Source organism: Podarcis melisellensis, assembly GCF_964234715.1.
Source record: "Podarcis melisellensis genome assembly, chromosome: Z".
NCBI lineage: Eukaryota > Metazoa > Chordata > Lepidosauria > Squamata > Lacertidae > Podarcis > Podarcis melisellensis.
In genome coordinates this window covers 7,219,101-7,242,510 of record NC_138547.1, presented here as the reverse complement: position 1 = coordinate 7,242,510, position 23,410 = coordinate 7,219,101, and the positions used below count along the sequence as shown (strand labels likewise).

The 23,410-nt window shown below is 43.0% G+C and overlaps 1 protein-coding gene across 2 annotated transcripts in view; it reads right to left on the bottom strand.

The window, feature by feature from the left end:
• ASTN2 (astrotactin 2) overlaps positions 1-23,410 on the bottom strand; it is a 664,383-nt gene that overhangs the window by 277,474 nt on the left and 363,499 nt on the right. For both annotated transcript variants that reach the window (XM_081896297.1, XM_081896298.1), the window contains exons 8-10: positions 22,294-22,378; positions 21,318-21,392; positions 18,487-18,624 (exon numbers count right to left, since the gene is read on the bottom strand). In XM_081896297.1, the coding sequence (XP_081752423.1) occupies positions 18,487-18,624; positions 21,318-21,392; positions 22,294-22,378 (298 nt within the window). The remainder of the gene's footprint in view (positions 1-18,486; positions 18,625-21,317; positions 21,393-22,293; positions 22,379-23,410) is intronic.

Below are 23,410 nucleotides of genomic sequence, written 5' to 3'. Positions count from 1 at the left end.
GTGTGTGTGTGTGTGTGTGTGTGTGTGTGTGTGTGTGTGTGCTATGCAAAAATTTGTGGTGTGGGGAAAATTGCGAAGCCAGTCTTTGCTTCTCTGATGATTCCTTCTGCTCCTGTTGCTCTGAACTATAAAATAACAGTTGTAACAATATGTTAAAGGTAAGTAAAAATAAGTAGTAGCAGTTTCCAGGACATTACCCTGTTCACCTATGCACAGTTACATCCTTATTTCAGGCATCATGATATATCAGTATATCACAATGTTTAGCTGGTGCTATATCACAATATGGAAAGCCAGACAACACTAGCACACATGATGAATCGTGATATATTACCAGGTCAAAAATTATGACACCGATATCATGACATGGACTTCAAACTAGTTTTGGATGATATACCTAGCCCTAATCTGCAGGGCAGCTGGCTGGGAAAGGCTGATTAAGGGGCTTAAAAGGTGAGAACCAGCATTTTGGAACTGGGCCTGAAAGCTGACTGTGAGACGAAATCTGAGTTTTATGCACACAAAAAATGTTCTAGTTATAAAGCTTGCGGCTGCATTCTGAGCTCGTTGCCATTTCTGAACATTCGTCAAAGGTAGCACATGACAGTCATCAAATCGGGATCTCAGAAGAGGAGAAGGCATTTGTTTACACACCCAGATTGCTCAAGCAGCGTTTTATTACACTACTATTATTTGGTCAAGTGCGTAGGACTTAAAAGACAGCAAATGGGAAATTGGAGAAATGCTGTGTGGGCAGAGAAATGTGTACTTTGCAATGATAATAATAATTATTACTGCCAATAGAAGAATTTGTATAAGTGTGCTTTGCTGAATTTATTCTGCTTCTAATGTACCTTCCATGCACTGAAAGCGTAAGAATAAAAAGTGAAGAAGTAAAGGGAGTGAGGACTAGGTCTGTACTGGATTTTATAGGCTGAAAAGTAAATGTGAAAAGACAACATGGAAAGGTGTGAGGAGGAGTATTTTCTGAAATAATGCCCCCCCTTTCATATATTCCTATTTTCCTTTGATAGCCCACATTTCATCTCCTTGCCCCTTTCTTGCCCGAACATTTCATGGAAAATCTTTTAAACACAAGTCTGGAAAAGGTAAATGTGTGATGGGCAGAACAGGCCAGAAAAAGTTAGTCTATCCCTCCTTGAAGAACAGGCAGCAACCTCCTAGGAAGCTTCATAATCGCTCCCTGAATCCAGAGGCAGATTTAAGGGAATGCAACTGGTTTAGCCAGACTGGGCACAGAGCCTTGGGGGTGCCACAGGAGGTGCCACAACTATGATGTAGAATATAAGGCAAGAGACATGTCACACGGCGCTGTTGAGATTTGAGACCCCAGAGTCAGCCACTGTTGTATCCATCCTCTGGGAAGTATACCTGTTCCTGGGTATATGAAATACACCCAGGAAGAGGGGGGAAAGTTCATCACCAGAGTACAACATTTCAGCAGATGACTTAAACTGGGTCATACTGTATTTCTCTCTCTTTGGGAAAGGATGTGGGGGTGGGTGGAGAGAGGCCTTGAAGCCAGAAGAAGCTTGTGAGACTGTACAAGCAGTGTGCTAGAAGGATTCATTTCCTGGACAAAAAATATGTCATTTATTCCCAATAACCACTCCCCATTCACCAAGATGCAAGCCATGCCCTTTACTCCATTCACAACCTTCCCTGCTCTCCTCCATCAGGGGAAAAGCCCAAAGTAATTAGAGAGCCCCTGCCAAGGTCAGCAAATCCAAGCCTTAATAGAACTCTTACACTGATTCAAATGCATTTGTTATGCCTGCCAAGGAAAGGGCAGAAATGTGATAGGTTTAACCCCACATAAGCCTCCAATCCACCCTCTCAATGACTGCACTTCCTCTAAAATCTAGAGCTGGCTTTGCATAACACTAACCACCCCATTAAACCTCACTCATTTATCCTTAAATCTTAACCTCTCTGTCAACTGAGCAGTAGCCTGTATGGGATCTTTAGAAGCCCCCATGAAGACATGGAACCAAAGCTGCTCCTGAAACATGGTTTCACTCTTCCATTTTTTCTTCCTTTGTTGGGATGTGTGTGAGTAAAATCCAAACATTCAGCTCCCTAGCTCAGGTTTTCTCTCTTTTACCTAAATCAGATTAAAATATTATTATTATTTCTGCAGCATAAAGCTGCTGTTTGTGTTCTCTCAAGAGGGTTTGCTAAACGTAGTTTTGTGGCAATCAAATTGAATTATTCTCAATATATACAGTACAACTGCCGGATTCTGCCAGGAGTCTTTTGCTTTTTAGTGGCAAAGTAATGCATAACACAAGAAGCTGCCAAGTCTGGCCATTGATTTGTGTGTGTGTGTGTGTGTGTGTGTGTGTGTGTGTGCACACGTGCACCCCTCCATTCTATTACTGTTTAATTGTTTTCATGATTGTATTTCCTTTTGATTTTAGCTGTCATTAATTTATCTGCAAGCTGACTTAAGTCTATCAAGAGAAAAGTCTAGGTATAAATAAATACATGATGATGATGATGATGATGTTCTAGCTCAAGGGTTCCCAACATTTTGGGGTCTGTGGGCACATTTGGAGAAAATGACATAGACACCAGTCACAAATGCATGCCCCGGGTGCATAGGTAAAGGGACCCCTGACCATTAGGTCCAGTCGTGGCCAACTCTGGGGTTGCGGCGCTCATCTTGCTTTACTGGCCGAGGGAGCCGGCGTACAGCTTCCGGGTCATGTGGCCAGCAGGATTAAGCCACTTCTGGCGAACCAGAGCAGCACACGGAAACACCGTTTACCTTCCCGCTGGAGCTGTACCTATTTATCTACTTGCACTTTGATGTGCTTTTGAACTGCTAGGTTGGCAGGAGCAGGGACCAAGCAATGGGGGCTCACCCCTTTACGGGGATTCGAACTGCCAATCTTCTGATCGGCAAGTCCTAAGCTCTGCGGTTTAACCCACAGCGCCACCCACGTCCCATCCTGGGTGCATAACATAATACAAAATGTGTGTAAGAAACTCTTTGCATCCCTTCTCTGTTCAGCACAGGTAGGAGGGTAGTGTGACGTCCAATAAAATGTGGGCATGCTTAAGGAGGCATGTTCAATGTAGGAAAGGCTGAGTCAGTGCAAACGGGAACTGAGCAGGAAGAGAGAACGTTCTCTGCCTTATGGATTTTCAAGGGAATATTTACTTAGACATTTCGTGGGTGCCATAGGAGAAACTGAAAGGCACACCAGCACACGCAGGTGTCACAATGGCAGCCTGAGCTACTGGTTCTGGCTAGGCTGATGCACCTGCAGTAACTTTCTCTGTTGAACTATCATGGTGACGCAGGGAATAAGGAACAGGGTGCAGAGGCTCACAGCTTCAGGCTCTTCGTACACTCTGAAGACAATAGAGAGCATGAAAATCCAAACAGTGTGTCATCAGGAAAAGTCACATAAGGCTATTGGCCTCAGATCTCCTTTGAATGCAAAGGACGGGGGAGGGGTTTGAAATCTTGAGCACACACAAAGCTCTCCAGTGTAGACCTGCTGCGATGAGAATGAGACACATGTTTGACAGTAAATCTTTTCATCATCCCCTAAATCTCAGCAAAGCCTCAGCTGATGAGGCGCAAAGTACAGTACTGAACTCCCCTCCTCTGTTTCTTTATCATCCCCCACTCCCACCCCATCCTGCCATGCTAATTCTCAAACATTTTATCAGGAGTTGCACAATACCAGGTGATTTCCTAAAAGCCTTACCTCTGGGAAATATGAGCCACACCAGGCATAGGCAAACTCGGCCCTCCAGATATTTTGGTAATACAAATCCCAACATTCCTGACCACTGGTCCTGTTAGCTAGGGACCATGGGGGTTGTAGTACCAAAACATCTGGAGGGCCGAGTTTGCCTGTGCCTGAGCTACACATTCTGGTGCATGTACATGTATCTTTGTCTGTCTATAAGTTTTAACTTTTAACTTGGTAGACTGAAATACAAACAAGTAAACCTATGGAACGGAGTACCACAACATAGAGTTTAAATTAAAATCAAAACACACACACACCTGCCCACTATACCTCCCGGTACACTAGGCAAGGGCATCTATGAGACCAGAATGCCCTCTCTTCAGGTCTACTATACAATCATGGCACACAGTTGGGAAAGCCAAGTGGTATTTAGTTGATTTAGAATAATAGAATCTTAGAGTTGGAAGGGAGCCAAGGGTCATCCAGTCCAAGTCCCTGCAATGCAGGAATCTCAGCTAAAGCATCCATGACAGATGGCCACCCAACCTTTGCTTAAAAACCTCCAAGGAAGGAGAGTCCACAACCTCCCGAGAGAGACCGTTCCACTGCCGAACTGGTCTTACTATCAGAAAGTTCTTCCTGATGTTTAGTCAGAATTTTCTTTATTGTAATTTGAAGCCATTGACTTGAGTCCTACTCTCAAGAGCTGCAGAAAACAAGCATGCTCACTTAAAATATTTGAAGATGGCTATCATATCTCCTCCAAGTCTCCTCTTTTCCACGCTAAACATACCCAGCTCCTTCAAGCGCTCCTTTGAAGGCTTAGTTGGGGCTGTCATATTATGAAGAGCAAAAAAGAGGAAACCGGCTTGCACCCGGTTCTCCAATCTGTTCAGGTCATTTTGAATTCTGATTCTGTATTCTAGGGCATTAGTTACCCCTCCCAGTTTGGTGTCGTCAGCAAATTTGATGAGCATCTGCAAATAAGGCTGACCATAGTTCGGAAGGCCTAAGATTTGAACCCATTTTCATGTGTGCCATGTTTGCCAAATCACTATCTCCAATCCTCACTTCTCCATTTGTAAGATGGGGAGTAAAATGCCCTTTCTCACAGTAACATTTATTTATTTATAAATAAATAAATATTTTAAAGTCTCTTATTTATATCACACCTTTTAGGGCCTCAAAGCAGCTTATATTTATAAAACAGAAAAGCAAACTTCAAAGCATGACAAAACCCAAGAGCACAAGGTAACACAACTAACCAGCAAAGGCAGAGAGGGAGAATGAAGAGCAGAGTCCACCCTCTGCAATTTTATCCTCACAACCGCTCTTGTGAGATTGCTTAGGCCAAGGGACAAGTGAAAACCCAAGGTCATCAAAGTGAGCTTCCTAACCAGGTGGGGATATGAAGCCAGGTCTCCCTGCACTCTAACTACCCTAACTGCAGAATTTATTTCTTGTTGTTTTTGTTTTAAAATAAAACAAAAAAGGTGATTGGTTGCATAGTATTTTAATCCATTTTAATCATGCACACCAAAATTTCAGGTATGTGCTTGAATCCCCCCCTGCAAAATACTGTCAGCCTCGAAGCACTCACAGACTCTCTTTAAAACTGACAAGAGAACAGAATGCATTGAGAACCCCCACACACTCACACACCCAACCTGTTCTTTGGAGTATACCTGCCTAGAAACTAGAGTCCAGCCAAGCCAAGCATAATCTATAATAACAGAGCAAACAGCTGGTTAAAAGGAAAGATTACACAGTCCAGTGGGTCATCAATTGCTTGACCATTTATTAAAGTATCTATTAAACATTTTCTAACAACATTTTCATATTAAAAGACCATATATGTGCAGATTAATATTAAAGTGGAGTAATGCAGAGGCAGCTTATGAGCAGATTCAGATGGATTGTAGGGTGGTATTTTGGCAGAGACTGTATTAGAAGTTTTTAAAGGCAAAGAATATGTATTTGACGTGAATATCCTCCACCATCATCCCCATTACATTTCTCAGTGCAGATTTACAGTGCCTTCTCTCAGCTTGGTCCTTTATGCTTTCAGCCATGCTGTTTAAAAGGACTGCACACACCACACATGGATTTAAAGGGTGCCCAACACAAGGGCAAAGGCATGAGCAACAACAAAAAGGATGACGGCACCTGAAAACAATCATCCAGCCGCTTCCTGGTCCACTTCAAACATTGCATTTATTTCTACTACCGGTGTTTTTAGTGTTTTGAAGGCTTAATATGCTGAATAATATGCAATAGTGGTCTATGTGTTACTGCCCCCAAATCAAGGTGTTGACATTAGTCTAACACAAACAACAGTGGAGTAACTACCTGCTTGGGCATCTGCAGCAGTGTGCATGCCCTGCGTGTGCGCTGCGCACAGGGGTAAAGGTAAAAGTACCCCTGACAGTTAAGTCCAGTGGTGAATGACTCTGGGGTTGTGGCGCTCATCTTGGTTTAAAGGCCAAGAGAGCTGGCATTTGTCTGCAGACAGTTTTTCCGGGTCATGCGGCCATCATGACTAAGCCACTCCTGTTGAACCAGAGCAATGCACGGAAACGCCATTTACCTTCCTGCCAGAGCAGTACCTATTTATCTACTTGCACTTTGAGGTGCTTTCAAACTGCTAGGTGGGCAGGAGCTGGGACCAAGGAACGGGAGCTCACCCAGTCGCGGGGATTCGAACCGCTGATCTTCTGTTTGGCAAACCCTAGGCTCTGTGGTTTAGACCACAGTGCCACCCGCTGCTTCCCCCCAAATCAGTTCACAAGTCGGAAGGACTCCTCAGCTTAGTATCTCATATGTCTGGCAACGCCATACCATGGTGGGTCCATTCACTCCCCTATTTATGCAGAACACCCTCAACTTACATGGGGGTTATGTTCCATGGATCACGCCTAAAACCAAAATCATGTATAGTCAAAATACACTGGGTTCAAAGGCAAGTGGGAATGCCAAAGTCTTTTTTCCTCAGATACCTCCCCACTTTCCACCCCCTTTTAATTCTTTTGCAATTTTTGCCAAGCGCATAAAGCTGAATGTGTACAAGTTACATACAGTGGTAACTCAGGTTACATACGCTTCAGGTTATAGACTCTGCTAACCCAGAAATAGTGCTTCAGGTTAAGAACTTTGCTTCAGGGTGAGAACAGAAATCGTGCTCCGGTGGCGTGGCAGCAGCAGGAGGCCCCATCAGCTAAAGTGGTGCTTCAGGTTAAGAACTGTTTCAGCTTAAGAACAGACCTCCGGAATGAATTAAGTACTTAGCCCGAGGTACCACTGTACATGTAAGTTGCGGGCTTATTGTATTATTATATAACCCATCCTATAGTTTAAGTCAATAGCAAAACTTTTTATAAAACTGGCCAGATAATCTGCTTGGCATCCAAGTGATAACTGTGTGATAACTGAGCAAGAAAGGAAATCAGGGCAATTCCTGGGTTAGAATGTATTTCCTGCTCGGTCTATGTTATTTTAGAAATCCTCAGTAAGGCAACAGCTTCTGAGTATTCTTATAAGTCCCTTATTTAAGGCCTCTTCTCACATACAGAGCTGTATTTCTATAAAACAGGAATTGGGGGCCCTGTGGCCCTCCAGGTGTTGTTGGAATTTCATCATTCTTGAGCACTGGGCCATGCTGGGTGAAGCTGATGGGAGTTGGAGTGCAACAACAACTAGAGACCTACAGAATCCCTAACCCTGGCATAAAATGTTTCTACCCTAACAAAAGGAGACTTTTTGCAGTGTTGGTGGATGTTATGTACTGAAGTTCTCACCCTGGGCCAGCAGGGGGATACTGTAGATAGTTATGCAAATGAAGGATCGAAACGTGACGTTCAGTGATTGGATAGTTTTGTATGCAAATGAAGGATTGAAAAGTGACCTTCAGTGATTGGATAGTTTTAGAAAATGGCAACAGTAACATTGTTCTGGAGCTCTATATAAGCAGACTGACTGAGCTCCTCAGCTTAGTTCTGTTCCAGCTTACAAATAAAGAGCTGCTTTGGAAGAATCGCTGTGTCGTCTGATATGTTCGCCCACAACTTAACAGTGGATATGTCCCACTTGTGGGATATGTCCCATCAGTACTTGCTACATATTGCCATTTCAGTTTGTAAAACCTAAAAGTTATTGCAGTTGATCAAAAGTTTTATATACATGTTTATCTAGAAGGATCTCTACCAAAAAGGACTTCTTTCTTCTTCTTTTTGGTATAGCGGTAACAGCAAAACTAGCATGACCAAAATGTAAAAACAAAACACATCTGTCAGCTAATATCTTGGCATGTTAAATTTTGGGATGAAGCAATTGTGATTAAATGCCAGAGTGTATTCAGACTAATCAGGAAAATGATAAGAAAAAGTAATAATGAAGAGAAGTGGGAATTGTTTAGAACACCTTAGAATGCCATATGGTTCATTATTAGGGGTCATCATTTCCTTTTGCTATGAAGGGCCTGTTGTATCATTTGATAATTCAGAATTATGTATTCTGGCAGTATCTTCGATTGTTAAACGCACTTGTGCGCACACAAACACCAATATATATCCCCTCAAAATATTTATATTTATGATTTTCAGAGGGGTGGCCATGTTAGTCCATGGCAGCATTAACAATAAAGAGAATTGTGGCTGAGGAACTTTAAAGACTAGGAAATTAATTATGGGATGAAATCTCATAGGCTGCAGCCCATTTCATCAGATGTGTACGAAAAGGCATCTGCAGCAGTTAACACACAATCTTCAGTTAAGCCAAATCAATCTGGTAGGGTAAAGCTTCCTGCAGCCAATCGGAAGCCACGCCTTGCTTTCCGAATGTTTTGGAACTCGAACGGACTTCAGGAACGGATTCCATTTGACTTCTGAGGTATGACTGTAGATAGGTAAAAATTGATGTTGCAGTGAAGTATGGTGGTGAGTTAGAAGTCTCTTATCAGCTTCCATGCTGAAAGAGATAGTTGTGTGGCGTTTACGGTGGCTGAGAAGTTTTCTAGCTGCCAGAAAATTCATTCCAGGGTCAGGAATGAAACATGTGGTCATCCTCTTGAAATTTTCTAAGAGCTGTGTCTCACAGGAGGGTCCGGAAGACAGCATGCCTGGGACCCTGGGTGATTAGAACAGCTCTGAAGCCAAGGAAATTAAAACCTTGCCCAAACTATACACAACAGCCTGCTATGGACACTTGGCTTGCAACACATTATTTTCTTAGCTATAGAATGAATTGAAGAAATAGAAAAATAATTCTTTATAAAAGCACACAAATAAGAGATAAGAGATCTGTGGACAGCTTAAAACGACAATCCTACAGGCTGGAATCTTTCTCAAGAAGCATTAAAGGATCTATTGCCATTAAATTTATCAACAGACTATGACTCTTTATTGTCTGTAATTTAAGTTGTACGTCTTCTGCAAGTCCGTAAGTCTTCATCTCTTTGTGGAATTTACAGCTGTGTTATAAATCCTTAGGTGGGGGAGAGGTAGTAAATTAGGATTGAACAGAATATCTCACTGATCCTAGAAGATTGTTTGCAAGTGTTGCTTAAAGAGCAGCGAGTGGCATTGCAATCTGAATTCTGAGAAGTAATCCGAGAAGTAAAGGAAGAATTCAACAGAAAGATTAGCTTGTTGATTAGAAAAATAGGAGAAGTGGAATCTGCAGACGACAGAGAGGGGCCATTTTTGCCTGATCATGTTGAATCTGCAGACCCTGTGCTCAAAATATTTCTGATGCTCAGAGAAAAATGAACAGCTAATAGTTGAATAAATTGAATTACAAGAGGTGTTAGTGACAAGGCAAGACACGTTTTCTCCTGCCAGCTGTGACTTTAAGAGGTTGCTTAATGAGGTTGCTGGGGGAGTGGATTTACAAATAGAGAAGGCTGCTAATGTACCCAAAGTTAGTTTTCCGAAGGACTGGAAGGGGAGAAGAGAGAAGAATTGAGGAAAATGGACTGTTGATTAGTATCACACTGAGATATGTTGGAACCCTTAAAATAAAAACATCACAAAGAGCTGGAAAAATATTAAATTAGGCCATCAGAAGATAAAAATTAAAGAAGAGGCATACTGGACTTCTGGAGTGAAAAAGAATTAGAGCATCAGTCTGCTTGTTTGTTTAATAGGAATAAATGCAAGGTCTGAGAAGAACAAGTCCATACAAGGACTGCACTCCATGCCCACCAATCAGGGGAGCGCAAGGGGGTTGGGCAAGGTACAGTGGTACCTCAGGTTACATATGCTTCAGGTTACAGACACTTCAGGTTACAAACTCCGCTAACCCAGAAATAGTACCTCGGGTTAAGAACTTTGCTTCAGGATGAGAATAGAAATCGTGCAGCAGCGGCGCAGCGGCAGCGGGAGGCCCCATTAGCTAAAGTGGTGCTTCAGGTTAAGAACAGTTTCAGGTTAAGAACAGACCTCCAGAACAAATTAAATTATTAACTTGAGGTACCACTGTACAGGTGAGTTGAATACCCAATTGTTATCCCATTTGGCTTGGAGAAGCAGCATAGCTCAGTTGTCAGTTGGTCAGTTATCACTACCCAGATATCTGTTCAAAGTCAAACTCTGATAAAAATGCAAGGTCCAGCAAATTCCTCCATTGCCTCACTGACAACATCATTTCCCAGAAGACAGAGGAAGCAACAAGGGGATCATCTGTCTTGGGCCTAGTCCTCACAAATGGGAAGGAACTGATCAACAAAGTACTGAGAACCTTCAGAGGAAGTGATCATGTCCTCTTGGGTTTCATTATGCAGAGGCAAGTAAAAGCTGAGTGTAGTCAGACAAGCACTCTATACTTTAAGAAGCCCAATTTCAAAAAAGCTTAAGGAGCTACTGGGTGAGATCCCATGGTCAGAAATATTCAAAGAGCAGGTAGCTCAAGATGGTGGGAGTTTCTTGAAGGTGAAAGATTGAAGGTACAAATACAGACAATTCTAACAAGAGAGCATGAGACATCTAAAAACATCTGTGTGGTTGCATAAGGAGCTTACAGATAACCTAAGATTTAAGAAGGGTATGTATAAGAAATGGAAAAGAGAAAGTACATGTGAAAGGATCTAGGGGTCTTGGTGGATCACAAGCTTAACATGAGTCAACAGGCTGATGCAGCAGCAAAAACCCCCAACTAAGGCCATTTTAGGTTGCATCAACAGAAATATAGTGCCCAGATCAAGGGAAGTAATAGTACCACTGTATTCTGCCTTTGTCAGACCACACATGGAACACTGTGTCCAATTCTGGCACCACAATTTAAGAAAGATGTTGACAAGCTGGGAATTGTGCAGAGGAGGGTGACCAGGATTATCAAGGGTCTGGAAACTAAGTCTTATGAGGAGTGCTTGAAGGAGCTGGGTATGTTTAGCCTGGAAAAGAGGAGCCTGGGGAAAGATATGATAACCATTTTCAAATATCTTAAGTGCTGCCACATAGAAGAGGGAGCATGCTTGTTTTCTCCTGCTCTTGAGGGCAAGACTCAAGGCAATGGCTTCAAGTTACAAGAAAGGAGATTCCAACTAAACATTCAGAAAAACTTTCTGACAGTAAGAGCTGTTCAACAATGGAATGGACTCCCACAAGAGGTGGTGGACTCTCCTTCTTTGGAGGTATTTAAGCAGAGGTTGGATGGCCATCTATCATGGATGCTTTAGCTGAGTTCCACGCACTGCAGGGGGTTGGACTAGATGACCCTCAGTGTCCTAACTGTAGAATTCTATGATTATATGATTCAATCTTCTCTTCTTGATTAGATGCCTGGCTTATGCCACAAACTGTATGAACACAATTCATGCCAATTTACTGTTGTACACATTACTGAGCGCATTGAGAGTGCCAATTAAATATTCAATATATCCACAAGCACTACAGTACCAATGCCCAGCAAGTTCTACCATTTCGCTGGAAGGTATTTTCCTGACTTATAGCAAGGTAATCACCATGGCTTACAGCAAAGGCCAGGAAACTGTAATCTCCCCAGCATGGGGCATTTATCTCTGGTGATGACAGCACCACCGTGACGTGAAGCGATGTCCGGCAAAGCAATGATCAATTTGCTCCATCATGTTAAATCTGCCATTCATCACTGGTGCCTGCTGTCAGGAGTGCAGGGATGCCTTTATCGGAGGCGGTTGATGCTGTTATTGACAGAGCAATAGACTTTGAAGGGAGCTCCCTCCACGGTTCAATGTAACCATTGATTAAAGGGTCTGATAAAGGACTTGCTCAAAGCTAAGCCATTTTCTTTCAGTGGCACTAGAAGCAAGAAAAAATAGGTTGTGCAGGAAGCTACTCTTTCAGACAGGTGTACGGAATGTCCCGAAGCCAAAAGATGGCATTACAAAGTTCTAAAAGCACGGGCAATCATTTTCTAGCACTCTAAATTCTGAGATCTTCAGAAGAGGCTCTCCTCTTTAAGCCCTCTTTCACTGTGGAGATCACATGGGCAGCAACTGGAGGCACAAGTCTTTATCTATGGCTGCATCCCAACTATGGAAATCTCTCCCAAGCATGTTCCCCCTGGAAGCACCATAGCTCTATTTTAGGAATGAAGCTGTCCTGTTCACTCAATTACTTGGTGGTTAATTCAATTTACCCATTGCTTTCTATCTCACTTTCTCTTTAATACTTTCTTTAAGTGCTGCCTTAGTTCAGAAGATCATTTGTTGCTCCTTTCCATTTTCCAAGTATATAACAGTAATTACATCTGATGCCCTTTTAAAATGTGGAATTTTTTGGAGGGGGGTTGTTGTTGTTTGTATTTTGATCATGTATTTTGTGGTTTTCTATTTTGATTTTATTCTGTGAACTGCCCTGAGACCTGCGGGTATAGGGCAGTATATAAATTCTAATCATAATCATAATAAGTAGTAGGGGTGGTCTGTCTTTCTTTCTTTCTTTCTTTCTTTCTTTCTTTCTTTCTTTCTTTCTTTCTTTCTTTCTTTCTTTCTTTCTCTCTCTCTCTCTCTCTCTCTCTCTCTCTCTCTCTCTCTCTCTCTTTCTTTCTTTCTTTCTTTCTTTCTTTCTTTCTTTCTTTTATAGATGTGATTGAAATCCACCAAGGAAAACAGGTAGTTGCCTTAAAATGAGTTGATTTGTCTGACAGTCTAGTATTACCTTCTCTGACTGACAGCAAATCTCCAGGATCTCAGGACAAGGTTTTCCCCGTCATCTACTATCTGATCCTTTTGACCGGAGATGGGAAGGTTTGGACCTGTGACCACCTGCTTGCAAAGCATGTGCTCTGTCACTGAGCAATAGCCCCTCCCTGAAAGATGGTGGGGAGGCAGTGTGGTATTCAATTATTCACAAGGGGGGGGATAGGCAAATTGTTTTACACCACTGTGATATTTTACCCTCATGAGAATTCTTGAGGTAGATAGCTATTGCTCCCATTTTAGGGAAGGAGAACAGAGTCTGAAAGACATTTACTTGTCTCCAGGGATCTGCAACAAAATCCTGTCCAAGTCTAAGTTTGAATCATGCCACCAGATCGAAATATCCAAAGACCCTCTGGCAAAGGCAATTTTAAGGAGGACATCTTTAAAGGGCATCACAGCCAATCTACGCGCCCTACCACCAATCAGCATATTTTCCCTTCCGATGGGGGGTGTGTGTGTAATGCCAGAGACCATGCAATGAACCAAAAGCAAGTGAGTTCACTCTAGAGGAAAAAATGAAGATGAATCTGCAGCAAGCTAAAGAGAAAACATCCTTCCAGCTTATCCTCCCATCAAAGCTCCTCTAGAGCATGCCAGGCAAGTGCGGGGCCTTTCCATCTCTCCACAGTTACTATAACGATAGAGCCATAAGTCATGTCACCACAACAGCTAAGTCTCTGCTCCTGTGATTTATGTCTGCAGATGCTAAGAATTAAATAAATAATATTACAGAAACATTGTCTTTTTTAGAACTGGTGGCAGAGCAAGTGGCCCTCAAGTTCCCAATGTGCAACGTGAGAATAAGAGGGCAAAGTGAGCAAATGTAACAGGCTTTGAAGCAGGAAGGCAGAAAATGCAAAAGATTCCTTAACTTCTTTTTTAAAAAAGAAGAAGAAATTTTGTAGGGGATTCAGGTGTGTCCCCCCCTCGCCCCGAGTTTCCCTTCACAGGGTTGGAGGGAAAGCCATTCAGTTTTCATTTCCATGCAGACTTGCCTAATTCACAATAAGCAAAATGGTGTACAGCTTATCTCTGGAAACATTGCACTTCTCCAAATTGTGTCATGCAGTTCTCCAATCCAAACATGTGCACAGATATGCATAAATTAATGAAAATAATCTACAAAGCTACGAGAAAGATGTATCGGGAAATAACCTAAGCACACCGCTTCCCTAGCTCATGTGCAGAATGGATCTTAAGTAACCATACACCCTCCACTATCTCTTCTGCACACAGTTTAGTGTTCCTGAAATGAACAGACACTAGTAATTAGGCCTGGTTTGCGTGTCATGGTAACCCAAATCATGGTGTACTGTTATTGCATAAATATGCTGGTTTCTGGAGGGAGCTTGCACATACTTTCCTGCTCCTTCCTGGGCTTTCTAGGTTACTGCGGGACTGTAGCTAAGCCAGATTTTAACTTGGCATTTTGTCTGAACCTGGGATTGTGCTTATTCCCATTCACAAAGTCTCAAAGATCCAAACAGTCCTACACACAAATACCCTTTATAAATACCATCATCTCTAGAAAGCAGAATCCTTTTCTGAACCAGCACACAAAAGCAGATCAGCATTCCCACCACCACAAAACCCTCACCACACATATCTGCTGCACTCAAGACACCTTCATTAAGATAGAAGGGTCATGCTGAGACCTTCACCCTGAGAGCTATAAAGGACTTAAGTATTTTCACAGTGCAGGTGCTTGACAATTTTCCTCCATTAAGCTCTTAGCAAAGCATGACCTTCAGGCAAAGGTGTCAGGCTAATAAGAGGCCTAGAGGAATATGGTGTGCTCAAAAATAAGGGCTGGGGGTGGGGATGCTACCATGCCTACAGAGGAGGAGAGAGGAATGCCCTGGCGGCCTTGCTGCTAAGGCAACATGTCATAACATGGTCAGGAGAGCATCCAGTTCAGTGGTAGGTATAAAATAAGTCTGGGAAACAAAGCCAGGCTGTGCTCCAAGGAACCTCACAAGCAGGTCTTATATTCCAATGGATGTCAGAGAAAAGAATAGAAGATCCCTGCCAGAGAGAGTGAAAGATCAGCCTGGGACAACAACTTGTACAGGGCTTACATCAGGCTTCCCTAGCCTGCTGCCTTACAGATGTCCTTGATCTGGGGTGTGGGTGACAGTCTTCTGGCTTGTCAAACCTACTACACTGTTGTTGCTTTCCTAGAAACCCTAAGATCCGCCAACCAGTGGCAAGTGCAAAAGTTACCAGGTTAGAATGAAAGAACAGGTACATCTGAGCACATTCTAAGCCGGTAATTTTGCTTTCAGTAATTTTTGTGTGCAGGCCTTTCACACAAAAGTTCACTCCTGCTAGATTTCTTCCTTTCAGTATCCTGGTTTACACAGTGGGGTGGAAGTGTGTGTGTGTATATATATATATATATATATATATATATATATATATATATATATTCCTGTCTTTAAAGAATTGGGAGCAAGAAACCCTTGCTGATCTTCTGCTTGTCAGAGATCTACCAGTAGATCCTGATCCACCTTCTGACCAACCTAAATATAGTTACCATCAGCCCCAGCCTGCCAGGTCATGGATCAGGAATGATGGATCTGGTGGGCACCATGTTGGCTACCCCCACCCCCATTATAGATGTTCAACAATATCTGCAATTTTTGTTTGAGGAAGGAATAATATGAAGATAACAATCTAAATTGTTTCAGGAAAGTACTATCTGTACTCATCAGGAGCAGCTGCGGACATTTTTGTCTCAACAAACTTTCCTAGCTAGGTGAAATGGTCTCCTCTGCCTTAGGTGTTAATTCTTTATTGTTTTAAAACCTATTTTCAGTTGCTTTTGTACTGCTTATAAATCCATTTTAGCTGTTTTTATGAAGTATCTGCAAATTGCCTTAGGCACTTATGTAAGAAGTGCTTTAATAATAACAATATAATGAAGAAAATGGTGAAGGTGGGGGTAAAAACTGAGGAGGGAAGAGAAAAACTTTTGGCTGTTTCTTGCAATGTGAACAAAACACAGAGACCCAGCTCTTAATTCTAGACTAACACCTCCACAGCAGCTTATGCAGCTGTGATCAAGATTACTTTCAAGTAAAAAGATATGGAGAAATCAGTGAATGCTACACCAATTCCGTCTTTCAGGCTGAGCTCCACCTGAGAAGAGCTCAGGTTTGAATACAGACACAATAGATCACTCTTTGGTTCCCAATGTATTTGTGGAGCCTTCCATAATTCAACATCAAATATTTATTACCACATTTATTAAATGTTAAATAATTTAACATCTGCTGTGTGTCACCGAGGTGTTCAGTTAACTATTTTCCCTTTGTTGCATCTGAGTCTCCAGTTTTTTCACATCTTGTATTCTAAAGTTGTGGTTCTCTTCTTGAGAGGCACAACCACAGACCTTCTGCAGCTCTCTCATATTCTTGTCCCTACTGTTGTTGTTTTCCTCATGGGCAAGATTAACCACCTGCCAATGTGTATTTAAATAGTCCCCCCCCCAATAGTGTTGAATCAAAATAGTGGGTTATCAATCCAAGTCTTCATCAACTAGCTTTGGGCATAGAAGCACAAGTGATGCATTTAATTTTATACATGGCAAACCAGTTAGTCTATGAGGCAGGACACCATTGCTGTTATCTGGGAAGTGGGAGCATTTATAATTATTTCTTCACTGGGGAAAAATTTGTAGCCTTGTCTACTACCAAGCCTGCCTAACTTGCAATGGAAAGTAACACCTGAACCTGAATTTGGAGTTTCAAAACAATCCAAATTATGAGATCTCATATGCAAATTCTAAGAGATTTTCTATGGGTGTGGACTGGCATACACACACACACACACACACACACACATACACACACACACACACACACGTTTAGAAGCGAACTCTTGTGCATAACTTAGCTCACTATGATAATTATGGAGCCATTTTAATAATCCCTCGTAACCCCTTCCCAGAGCACAGTTGTGAACAGAACTGATTTGCTGTCCCTTATGTCAATCATGAAACAACCTTCACTCCCTCTTGGAGCAGTGTTCCAACAACAACAAAGGGAAATAATACCGTATTGGCCTGAATATAAGCCTCACTTTCCCCCCAAACTCTGGCTGTGAAAAGTTAAAGTGTGGCTTATATTTGCGACCTTATAGTATGCAGCCAGGAGCGTGGGGCAAACAGCACCAGGAGTGCAGCAAAGCAGTGCCTGCCCTGTTCATGGTCCCCCATCCTCTCCCCAAGGACGGGAAAGGAGAGAGTGAGGAAGGGGAAAGGCCACCGGCAATGCAATGTGGCTCCCCCCCCCCCAAGTATGCAACCAGGAACAGTGAGGAATGGAGCGGCTTATATTCTGGGTTTTCCCTTCCTTCCTTCCTTCCTTCCTTCCTTCCTTCCTTCCTTCCTTCCTTCCTTCCTTCCTTCCTTCCTTTCTTTCTCTCCCCCCTCCAATTTTAAAGGTGCAGCTTATTTTCGGGTGCAGCTTATATTCGGGCCAATACGGTTATAATCCGAACTATTTATAATTTAACATATACAGAATGCCAAGGAAAGGTTTGATGAGCTAACCATGCACATCACCTGAATAGGCAAATAACAGTATTTGATATAAGGATAGCAAAAGCATTTAGAGCAGGATTGATATCTGAAAAGCCAAAGTGCTTGCTTGAAACGGGGGAGGGGGCAGGGGCACAGAGCTCACTCCACAGCAAAAAACAAAAAAACCATTTAAATTTATTATTTATTTTATTATTAAATTTATATTCTGCCTTTCTTCCCAAAGGAGCCCTGGACAGCAAAGACACAAGTGATAAAACAATTAAAACGTCAAAAACAATTTCACTGCAGAAGCAGTCGGGGGAAAGATTTTTACTTATAAGGCTTGTTGAAAAACTGAAGTCTTCCGTCAGGGCCAAAATTATAACACAGACAGTGCCTGTCTAATATTTAATGGCAGGGAATTCCCAAAGGGAAACGGCCACCACCCTAAGGGCCCCGATGCATGGTAAGACAGTATCTGCAGGAAGCCCTCTTTGTTTAAAGATTAACAGATATGTCTGTGCACAGCCCAGTTTCTCTAGCCTGGAGTACAACTGCAGAAAAACCAAGAGAAAAACAACACATCTCCCATCTCTACAAAGGAACAAGTTCGTATGACTATAAATATCAAGGGTATCATTAACAGCATAATATGAGGGCTCATACCGTATTTTTTGCTCTGTAAGACGCACCAGACCACAAGGCGCACCTAGTTTTTGGAGGAGGAAAACAAGAAAAATATATATTCTGAATCTCAGAAGCCAGAACAGCAAGAGGGATCGCTGCGCAGTGAAAGCAGCAATCCCTCTTGCTGTTCTGGCTTCTGGGATAGCTGTGCAGCCTGCGTTCACTCCATAAGACACACACACATTTCCCCTTACTTTTTAGGAGGGGAAAAGTGAGTCTTATAGAGCAAAAAATACAGTAGATCAGCATGCTCATGCAGAGAGAGAAGCCTAGGTAGAGGTTTCACTGCAACAGCTCACTCCATTTTAGAAACCTAAATGGGTACTGTGACCTTCCCTCGTCCACAGTGCAGGGAGTATCATCCTTACCTGACATCTGATGGATCTTCGGTCACCAGGACATCTGTTTTGCAGCTGGCCAGCGGATTTATAGAAAGCTCCACCGGAGGAACCACAAAGCTCTTGCTAACTGGCAGCCAGAGACCCTGGCCTAGGCTGTAGGTGGACCTTCAAAAAAGAGCAGAAGATGAGAATGGTGCCTAAATTCTCTACATTCTACATAGACTCTGGTTGCTCTAGTTCCCAAACTTGGTGCTCTTTTTAACACAGAATACTTGAGCTTTTTGCTACTTGCAAATTAATTGCTGACAGAAGGGCTGAACCTTATAGACTTATTTGTTCCTTAAGATTTCATGGTGGCTGGTGACCACTTGTACTAGTAGGGTGGATGACAGGGAGGGCAATAAACAGTAGGTGGACCCAGAGAAAAAGACCACCAGAGCCAACTAATTCTTGTTTTGTCCCCACCCTCTTTCTCCCTGCTGAGTTCTGCAAGAGGTAACCCTGAGATGGAGGGGGGAAGCTGACAGGTTCCTGGACTGACTGGAAGGAAGAAGGCAGGCAAGTTGGTGAGGCAGCGCCCCATTTGCACAGACAATCCTCTAACAGAATACGGAATTTATCCATCTCAGGACCACTTCATAGGGCTTTCTTAGTGGTGTTTCTGAAATCATGGAAAGACTTTGTCTTTTGAGGTTCATTTTAAAGACTCATTTATTTATATCTTTTTATAATTAATATGTTTTATGGGTCGCTGGCATTCACTGCCTACCTTGTAACTTGGGTTGTGTTCCCTGTCCTGAGAAGCACCGGTAATAATTAGGGATGGAGGAAAATATGAACAGGTCCACCTACCCCAGGGGTCGGCAGACTAAGGCCCCAGGGGCTGGATGTGGCCCCCCAGACTCGCCAATCCAAAGCTGTGGATGGCTCTGGGTGGGCGATGACGCTGGCGCGGCTTTGGATTGGCTGCAGGAAGTTCCTGCAGCCAGTCCGAAACCTCACTGCCTGCGCACTGAGGTAAACCCAGCATGGCCATGGATGGAGAGGCCGGCGGGTGGGCGGCGGTTCTGGGCTGCACCATGGTCATCGAGACGGGCGCATCATAGGGCTTCAGCCAGAGGTTGGCGTGCCTGCTGGCCCCACACCTGGTGCCCGGCTTGAGGCTGCTGCTGGCGACATGCTTGGCAGCCGCACTGAAGCAGCTGGAGAGCAAGCTGTGCGCCACCTGCCCAGCACCCCGCATGTGCTGCCTGCCCACCGACCTGGCCTCAGACGACGGGCTGCAGCACATGGTGCACACCTCCTGGTAGCTCCATGGGGATGGGCCAATGGAGTGGCTGCTGCTTGCTAACAACGCCAGTGAGCAGGCGCCACTGAGATGTGCTCCTGAGCACATGCAGAGTGCATTCCTCCTCCAGGTCCGGTGACAGCTGCAGGACCAGCTTGCAGGGTATTTATATTTTTCAAAATATAGTCCGGCCCCCCACAAGGTCTAAGGGACAGTGGACTGGCCCCCTGATGAAAAAGTTCGCTGACCCCTGACCTACACTATGGTGTCTTTTGTGCTGGAATATTTTATGCAATCAAGAGGAGAATCACATGATTTGCTTTTTTAAATAACATTATTTACCTCAACTTTTGGTTCCCAGAAGAGCTTTCTAGGCAGATAATATTTTTTTTAAAAATGAACAAAATGCTAACAGTCAGGGACAGCAAAAAAGCAATTTTGCAACAGGGAAAACAAAAGCTAAACCCACAAGCTTTGGTGAAACGGAAGAGTATTTATTAAACTCCAACAAACTAAAGTATAGGGGACCCATCAAATTTCCCAAAGTACTGGATTCCCACAACCCAGGTGCCACAAATGAAAAGGCCTTGTCATAAGTCCCTGTCAGCCAAACTCTGACGGCAATGAGAGCAAGTAAGTGAGCTCTAACCTGATGCACAAAAAAAAAAAAAAATAATTCTGCTTCTTGGCTGGCAAAGCACCTCAAAATTTTCTTTCAGGAGCTGGTGTAGTGGGCTATAGTGCTCTGCCGCAAAGAATCGGACAGGGTCAGACCCAGCCAGATGCATCTGAAAGGGATTCATTGTTCCCCTTATTTCTATTATTATTATTATTATTATTATTATTATTATTATTATTATTATTATTACCTATTAGTAACTTTTTAATAACTAGAAGCACATGCATTAAACCCAACCTCTGGAGTAGTGTGGGAATAAGCAGACATAGGGCATCCTTCATATAAGTCAAACACCTGGCTGCAGTTAAATAAAGAAATGCTACCACAAACAGTTAAAATGGACCCATCTAGCATTGTTAATAGGGTGAAGTGAATAGTTTAAACACCCAGAAAATTAGTCATGTTGCCTGGCTCTCATCTTTAGTGAGAGAGTCTGTCAATTGTAGCCAGGAAGGGAACTAGTTGAAACATCCTGAAATGCACAAGAAGGATAACATGTTGGAGGGTTTTTTTTTCCACTGGTGGCAGATGACAGAGACTGTGGCACCATGAGACTGGTGTAAAACCAAATAAAATAAAGGTTTTATTACAAAACAACAAACAACAAAGCTTGTGGGTGTTTTTCCTGCAGGCCAGGTTCAAACTGCAGCTTTTCTCCTTTTGTAGTCATGGCCAGCTGCACCCAATCACCCCAGAGCTTACAGAAACTGTTCTTAAAGGTACAGACATCTTTGCTGTTTCTGTGCAGAATGTTTCTTTCCCAAAATAACATGCCAAGATAAAAACTTCTTGATTCTAATTGTGTAAATAAGTTCTGACAGAATGGAACAAAAACTGGCTGGCAGCTCCCATATCTGCCAAAAGTCCATTTGAAGAGGTTGCATGACTCACCGAAGGATTTTTTCAGGTGCTTGTTCTCCTGTAACCAAGTCATAGCCCCTTTCCAGTGTTGTATATGGCCAAGGCCTGAAAGATATGGAAAAAGAAGAATCTCATGAAACCAGGAAAGGAGAGAACCTGTTAGCAGAGAGGTAGCATTTACTTTATTTATATACTACATTTTAGAGTGTAGCCTCACAATGTGACATACAAATCAAGTGTAGGAATGCAAGAAGCTGCCTCACAACAAGACATAACATTGGTTCTTTCTTTACAATAGGGATGGGGGACCTTCTCCAACCCATGGGCCACACTTCTTGGGGACTTGGTCCAGAAGCAAAAAATGGACATAGCAATAAATACAGAATTTTACATTTGTATAGTGGGGTGGTTTCTGCTCACACACACATACATGCCTCTCTATACTACATCCAGACAAGCAAGAGGCATTATCAGAGTGCAAGGACACATCCCAGGTAGGCAAAAATTCTCAAGGAGGGGGTAGAGCTCAGTTGGTGAGCATACCCTCTCAACATTTCTTGGATGAAAATAGGGACACCCCATTCCATAATGATAATTTTTTTTCTATTTATATCCCACACAGCCACTCTGATCAGCTTCCAACATATAAAAAAATAATAAAACATTAAAAATAAAAACCTTCCCTATACAGGATTGCCTTCAGACAGCTCAGGGATCAGATAAATCCAACGTTTCTCCAATGAAAATAGGAAAAGTTGGACATTCTGGGATCAAACCAGAAACCAGGATGGCTTCTCTAAATCAGGGTGGTGGGGAAGGGGGGGCGGCGTTTGCACCTGCAAGCACCTACTTGGCCAAGGTGGAAAGCAGGAGGCTGGACTGGTTGGGAGATTCATGTGGCCCAGCAGGGATCAGTCTGGATGCAACAGGTAGGCCAGTCACCACCACCACCACTACCATTTGCCAGCTTTTATTGCCTTTTCCATTTAGAATACTTTGCACTCACCCTTCACTGTGTCCCCAGTCATTGCGCACACACAAGTGTTGATGTACAGGGTCAGGGCCATAGCCCTCGTGACAGCTGCACTCACCTAGAAAGAGAGAACACATGCTGGAAGGCTAAACTCCTAGCAATGGGATAGTTCACCACCTCTCACGAAAGTCTGTTCCACTGTTGAACAGCTCTAACTGTCAGAAAAGTTCTTTCTGATGTTCAGTCGGAATCTCCTTGAAGTCATTGGTTTAGGTCTTACCCTCCAGGGCAGAAGGAAACAAGCTTGTGCCACCTTCCATGTGGCTATCATATCTCCTCTCAGTCTCCTTTTTACCAGCCTAAACATACCCAGCAACCTCAACAATTCCTCGTAAGGCTTGGTTTCCAGACCCTTGATCATCTTGGTTGCCCTCCTCTGTACAAATTCCAGTTTGTCAACAACCTTCTTAAATTGTTCAAAGTGGGATATAAGGGCTCATGCAATTCTGAAGATATTCTGGACTCTGTTTGTACAAATGAAAGCCAAGAAACTAAAGAGTACATTGAACCATCCTCATGATGTGTTATATGTGAATGTTAGCATGGAATAGAACAAAGAACACAGGAAGGTATCACTTGGCCCTCTGACCGGCAGCAGCTCCTCAATGTTTCAAGCAGGGAGTCTTTCACAGCGCTACCTAGAGTTGCCAAGGACTGAACCTGAGAGCTTTTGCATACAAAACAGATGCTCTACCAGTGAGCCATGTCCTTTCTCCTAAAGAGAAACCCAATACACATTCTAACATTCTGAAACACATCCTTAATATGAGAAGGGGGGGAAAGAAGAGAAACCAAAAGCGTATTCCATGTACTAATAAATATAGTTTTTATATTAAATATCAGTTCATATGCAACTTTCTTGCATGGGGGGAGGAGAAAGGACTAAAGCTTCCCTTCCCATTTGGCAAGATGTGGGAACAGATGACCCACACCTGGGGCAAGCAGTCAGCTGCCATGTGGCACACCATTCTTAGATGGCTTAGATTGATCCTTTGTTTCACAGAAATACATATCCCCAAGCAAGCGCTGGCAAAAAATATATAATAAAAGATTAATTGGATTTGTTCATCCAGGAGCCGTTAAAAGCCTG